Genomic DNA, 6,276 nt, shown 5'->3' with positions numbered 1-6,276 from the left:
ACCTCATCGAGAATGGGACTCAGAAGTTGAGGAGGCGGGTGAAGGTTTCAGGGCCAGCAGAACAGTCTGTCTTCTCTGCAGCGAACCAGTTTAGCTTGACACACACACAAACACACACGCAACTGGAAACAGTTCCCCATTATCTCAGTGAAATGCACAGAAACGAAAATGCCATTTTAATACCACACAAGCACACACAACACATCATGAGTGTTTCCCCAACATGTTGAGACAGATTTACTGCTCTGAATCAGATGCTCAGTAGTGGAGCATGTACAGAGAGAGACAGGTTGTGCTATTTCTGACGTTCTGAATGCATCCCACTTCCAGACACTCGCTGACTTAAGTTATCTGTGTTCCAGGACTTCTTATGAAACCAGGGGTTTTTCCTTCACACAAAAACAATGTTTGTACACTTGGGTTGTGCTCTGTGATGTGTGCGTGACAAGATCAATCCATTAGTCCAGCTATTTGTTGCCTACTTTATCACAAAAATAGGCGTTTTATTTTTTGTCTTTGTTGTTTTTCTGTTATATCATGTTTGTTATCTTGGTCTTTTTGTCATTGATATCAATGTCATGCGTCCTGTATCAAGAAAGCACAGTGAGTTGTTGACTCCTCACAGAGCTGTCAGTACATGCCCATGCAAACATACACAGATAGGAAAATGTTTTATATTGCACTGATAGTGAGCTGTTTTTGCGGCGACACAGTTCCTCTTTCTCTGTGACACGGTCATGTTGTTAGCTCTCGCTCAAACTCTTTTGCTGAGTCAGGTACAATTTGTGGAGAAAAATAGAAAAAGTAAAAAAAACTGCCACACCTGGTTAGAACTGACAGACCCAGTCAGCCATGACGCTTCAGAGCCGGCTCTACTTGCTGAGGAGGTTGAGGTCCTTCAATGTCTGCAACAAACTCCTGCGCATGTTTTACCAGTCTGTGGTTGCCAGCGTCCTCTTTTATGCTGTGGTGTGCTGGGGAGGCAGCATAAAGAAGAGGGATGCGGGGCGACTGGACAGACTAGTGAGGAAGGCGGGAGCTGTTGTGGGCACCGAACTGGACTGCCTCACAACGGTGGCGGAGAGAAGGACCCTGAGTAGGTTGCTGACTATCTTGGACAATGTCCACCACCCACTACACAGTACTCTCAACAGACAGAAGAGCATATTCAGTGGCAGACTCCTGTCACTGTCATGCTCATCGGACAGGCTGAGGAAGTCCTTTGTCCTCAGGGCCATTCAGCTTTTTAACGCCACGCAGAAGGGGAGGGGGAAGGAGATGGACTTCTCTGCATGAGTCTACCTCAGTCTGCCCTCCCCTGCTCATCTCATCTCAGCCCCATGCACAGACTTTACCACTTACATATTCTGCACTATCACTTTGCACTTTCCAAAAACACACACACACAAGCACAAGATCACTATCTTGCACTACCCATCCTCACAAGCACAAGAACATTATATTTTTTGCATTATCCACACCAGCAGCACAAGATCACTTTCCTCCTGGACACCGACACTGTCAAAATCATTGCACTCTGTACAATAGGGTCAGACCCTCTCCTGTATCTGGAAACACTCTGTGTGAATATGTTCTCCCTATGTGTATGTATATGTGATTTATGTATGTATGTCGGTGAGGTGTATGTGTATATGTGTATAAACTACTGGATGACCTAAATTTCCCTCGGGGTTAATAAAGTATCCATCTATCTATTTATCTATCTAATAATGACAACATTTAATAGTATTCACGTGGGCGTGGTGGAGAAGGGAATGACAGAAATCACACTGCAGTGTGAGACACCAGAGGTAGGACTGAACTTTGGACTAGTGATCTATCTGTCAGTCCAGCCCTCATTCCAGCACGCACTGGTTGGTTATGTATGCAAGACTGCACAACCTGAAACAAATGACAAACTAACCGGTAAGCAAAGGTTTCATCTGGGGAAATGTTCCATATGCATATAAACAAACTTTGGACTAATTGCACTTGAGATAGCAAGCTTTAACTATGTGTTCTTGTTGGAATGGAAGTATGCAATTTTTTTAAGGTGGGCCTATTAGTCACATAATGACTTGGATGGAGGCAGTGTAGGCTGCCTTTCTTTTCTTTTACGGATTTGTTTTATGGCTATTTGCCTTTTAATTGATAGGACAGTGAAGGTTTGGACAGGAAATGAGATGGAGAGAAGAGGTGGGGAGTGGGATCGGGAAAAATGACAGCAGGTCGGATTCGAACCCGTGTCCCTGTGGGCGTTCAAGCCTGTATATGGTCGGGGCTACTGCTTGCGCCACAGTGCCCCCCGAAGACTGCTTTTCTGACCTCTCTTTCTATCCCCCCAGTGATGAGGCACATGGCATCACTTTAGCATCCTGACTAAAGGGCTTGTCTCACTTTTAAAATATTGTGGGTTGGAACTCTGGGAGGAATGACATGACATGGATGCCACTATCTGACGCAAAAGTTTCAAACAGTGGCACTGGTGAGATGTTTGGTATCTGGGTGATGGTGTGAGTTAAGGTGAGATGTTTGGTATCTGTGTGATGGTGTGAGTTAAGGTGAGATGTTTGGTATCTGGGTGATGGTGTGAGTTAATGTGAGATGTTTGGTATCTGGGTGAGGGTGTGAGTAAAGGTGGGAGCCACATTTCTGAAAACAGCTCAAGTAGTTGCCTTTATTACATGTGAAGTCAGAGAATTATTCACAGACAAAAAAACAGGGTAGAAAGCAGACATAGATGAAAAATATAAATTAATGCAGCTAAGATGCAGAAAACAAGATAATTAGTAGAATCGTTACAATAGGCTCAGGATCTGCTGTTGGAAAGAGTGTGTGTGTGTGTGTTTGTGTGTGTAAAGGATGTTTAGCACGAGGATGTGTGCACAATCTCCATCTGTCTTCACAACACCATTCCTCCACCCATAATCTCCATCCGCTACAAAAAGCAGGGATGAGAGAGGGAGAGACAGAAAGAGAGAGAGAGAAAGAGAAATACTTGATCAAAGGACTGGTGGCAACCTGTAAGATCATAGCTGTTGAACGCATGTTACCTAATAAAGAAAATTAAGGAAAAATAAAAATAAAATAGAGGAAAAGCTACCTGGGGCGGTTCTATGAAAGCCAGCCAATCAGACGAGTGTGTCGGCAAGAGCCCCATAGATTGACACTTATAGATGGCCAATGCAGCGCCCAGGAGGTTTCCAACGAGATACGTCAAACCCTGCAGCCACTGCTGACTAGAGCTCTCCAGCAGCTTAAAGGCTAAGAAGGAAGAGAGAGAGAGACAGACAGACAGACAGACAGACAGACAGACAGACAGATATTAAGACAGGACTGTATTTAGACATCTCTGAAATAATACCAAACGATGAAAACCTACACTACAATCTTTGTGTACTCTGCAATTTCTCTTGTGCAAATTTTCTCAACATTTCTTGTCAGACACTGACCAACCTGAAAGACATTAGCCATATTGACAAGAACAGCAATCACAGGACAGGACAGGACTCACTGGTAGAAATGGCCATCAGAGCCTGGATAGGCCTCCAGGCCATCATGCACACCATCATGATGGGGAAGATGGAGATGGTGTTCCCAGACATGTACATGATGAACAGGTTCATGGGGATCTGCTTCAGAGGGCCCAGGGCCACGTCCCAGCACCTCTGCACGGAGAGAGAGAGAGAGAGAGAGAGAGAGAGAGAGAGAGAGAGAGAAAGGAGAGAGAAGGGAAGGGAAAAAAGAGGGAGGTTAAGAGAGAAAGTGAGGTGAAAATAAAAGTGGGAAGATGTTTGTATGTATGTGAAAGAGGTACGCAGGAAGGGAAGGGTGGTGAGAAAAGCAGAAAAGGGAGAACAGAAGTGAGTGAGGGGGAAAAAGAGAAAGAATGGTAAAACAGGTGAGATAGGAGGGAAAGAGAAGGTAAGCACATTAGTCATCTGAGGTCACAATTGCATTACTGTAAAGTTAAGGACAGACAAAAGACTGAGATTTACAACCTTAATGTATAGACCTACAAGTCCACAGTGCTATGTGTTCATTTCAAGATACGGTGCACCAAAAGCATGCCACAGCCATTATAAAAACCACCCTGGCTGTTACCTTCTCCACTAAGTTGCGGTCTGTCTCCTGGACACTGGTGTCAGGCACAGGCTTGTCAGAGTACCCAATGGGGTACATGGCATCCCCCTGGCCTCCCTGCCTGTCACGACTGAAAGAGAACATCATTTACATTTAATTTACATTCAGTCATTTAGCAGACGCTTTTGTCCAAAGCGACATACAAGGGAGAGAACAGTCAAGCTAAGAGCAATAAAAAGCATGGTGTAACAATAAATACTACTTTACATGAGAATTAGAAAACAACGACCTAGAAAAAAGGAAAAAGAAGTGCAGGAATGTAACTGCTGAAGTGCAAGTTAAGCGCTAGTCAGGTGCCAGTTAGGAAGGGAGGTGCTCTCTGAAGAGTTGGGTCTTCAAAAGCTTCTTGAAGGTAGAGAGGGACGCCCCTGCTCTGGTAGTACTAGGCAGTTCGTTCCACCAACGTGGAACTACAAATGAGAATAGTCTGGATTGCCGTGCTTGCACAGACGGCAGTGCCAAACGACGCTCACTAGACGAGCGCAGCGTCCTGGGTGTAACATTTGCCCTTACAAGAGCATTTAGGTAGGTGGGAGCAGAACCAGCAAGCACTCTGTAGGCAAGCATAAGTGACTTGAACTTAATTGGAGCAGCTACTGGCAGCCAGTGGAGCTCAATGAGTAGCGGGGTGACGTGACATCAGACAATAAGCAGAAGGTATTACTGGCCAATTCATAAAACTGATAGTGTCCTATTAGAATAAAGGCTGCATTCAGCTTGACTCCATTAAAGACATATTTCATACATATAAATACAAATGTAATCTGTTTTTTTGGTGTGACCTTTCTGCAAACGCATAGTTTCTCATTTGGAAATGCCTCTCAAGTGTACAACCTTTAGGTGGTATTGCACCAAAAAAAAAAACACTTGGCTATATGTATGGTACTTACCGTGTGTTGCCAAGGCTGAGCTCTAGAGCCCATTTCATCCTCCGGGCTCCTGCTCCACCTCGTGTGGACAACGCCCCTCCACCCTGTCCACCTGGAGATGACATGACCTTCACTCAAACAGCCAGTCAGTCAAAGGACAAGAGACCTGGAAGATGACAAGTGGAGAGACGAGAGTGACTATTTGGGTCTGTCCACACACCGCTGTCAAACAGCGTTGGGAGTCATACAATAATCAGTTAACTGTTTTAAAATACAAAGCCCGTTTCATTTTTTTTAAACGGTATTGGTTTACGGAGAGGTTATACGTAAGTTGTGATATACGTAAATTGTCATGAATGCATAAACGTCCATGCCAATGTCCATGTGCATGCATACAGCTTGCAGAAGTGTGGTGCTATTAACGTTAACCTCCGATTCAACCAAAGGTGGTGCAAGGGGCTATGCTCGTTGATGCATCACTTTACCTATACTATTTATTCCGATTACATGAAGATGTTTCAGAAATTTAAAGAGACAACGCTTAGCTTCTATTAAGACCCAAGCTTAAGGCTAATTAGCTACCTAACGTTACCCCGCAGTCATTGAAGTAACGTTACCAATCGTAACGTTTTTATGAGTGTCATCAACACAAAACAGAAATGTCACGTGTGTGATAATTAACAACACATTAAGTAATTATCGAAACCAGTAGCGAGGCCTGCATCTAGCTAACTAGCCAAAGCTTGGGATGTGCTTACCACTTACAACTGAAAAGCTAGCAACATTGTTATAATTAATCTCAACTATAAACGACTAATATCTACATATATGTTCAACCACTAACACTCACTTTATTCAACAGTTGTGGCTTGAGAAAGTAATCGTTTATTAACGGCTTGACATACCTTAATTTCTGTGTAAATATTGTATGTAGAAAGGTACCAGAGTGCGACGTTCTTTTCCTCTTGACGCCGAATGATGACGCGGTATGACACTTCCTCCGCTTGCCTCTGCGCACATAGACATATATAGGTCTATGTCTGCGCACGTCGAAATTCTGTTTGCTGTGTCCTCTATGCGTGCAGGTTGTTTGCTTTCATAAAACATCAAAATACCTTTCTTCCTATGTAATGGGATTTCAAAACAAACTCTGCGTTGCTCAAAAACAGAAGTTATGCTGGGTGCTTTTATTTGCTGCCTCAAACTTTGTTCTTATTTAGTCAAATGCGGAAAACGCATGAATTAAAAGACGCTGCTGAACATG

General features: G+C 43.8%; 1 protein-coding gene across 3 annotated transcripts; it reads right to left on the bottom strand.

Annotated features, from left to right (window-relative positions):
* Nucleotides 1–2,649: 2,649 nt before the first annotated feature.
* On the bottom strand, nt 2,650–6,026 carry emc4 (ER membrane protein complex subunit 4). Of its 3 annotated transcripts, none has more exons than XM_012837388.2 (6): nt 5,918–6,026; nt 5,034–5,178; nt 4,105–4,213; nt 3,515–3,668; nt 3,104–3,264; nt 2,650–2,938 (listed from the first exon to the last, which is right to left on the bottom strand). In XM_012837388.2, exons 2-6 carry the CDS (start codon nt 5,135–5,137, stop codon nt 2,903–2,905), a joined length of 564 nt encoding a protein of 187 aa, XP_012692842.1. In that variant the 5' UTR covers nt 5,138–5,178; nt 5,918–6,026; the 3' UTR covers nt 2,650–2,902. The 3 variants fall into 3 exon arrangements, with proteins under 3 accessions (XP_012692842.1, XP_031441169.1, XP_031441170.1); XM_031585309.2 differs by having other exon boundaries at nt 5,955–5,978; XM_031585310.2 differs by lacking the exon at nt 5,918–6,026 and adding an exon at nt 5,498–5,600.
* Nucleotides 6,027–6,276: the final 250 nt, after the last annotated feature.

The sequence above is a fragment of the Clupea harengus genome, chromosome 18 (assembly GCF_900700415.2).
Source record: "Clupea harengus chromosome 18, Ch_v2.0.2, whole genome shotgun sequence".
NCBI classification, from domain to species: Eukaryota; Metazoa; Chordata; class Actinopteri; order Clupeiformes; family Clupeidae; genus Clupea; species Clupea harengus.
Note: the sequence above shows the minus strand (reverse complement) of the source record. Positions and strands in the feature narration are given on the sequence as shown.

Excerpts from the sequence above, each read along its gene's own strand:
- emc4 (XM_012837388.2), bottom strand. The coding sequence starts at position 5,137 with ATGTCATCTCCAGGTGGACAGGGTGGAGGGGCGTTGTCCACACGAGGT. Across the intron at positions 3,669-4,104 it reads ACCGCAACTTAGTGGAGAAG|AGGTGCTGGGACGTGGCCCT; the intron begins GTAACAGCCAGG and ends CTCTCCGTGCAG. Across the intron at positions 2,939-3,103 it reads CTTTCATAGAACCGCCCCAG|CGGATGGAGATTATGGGTGG; the intron begins GTAGCTTTTCCT and ends TGCTTTTTGTAG.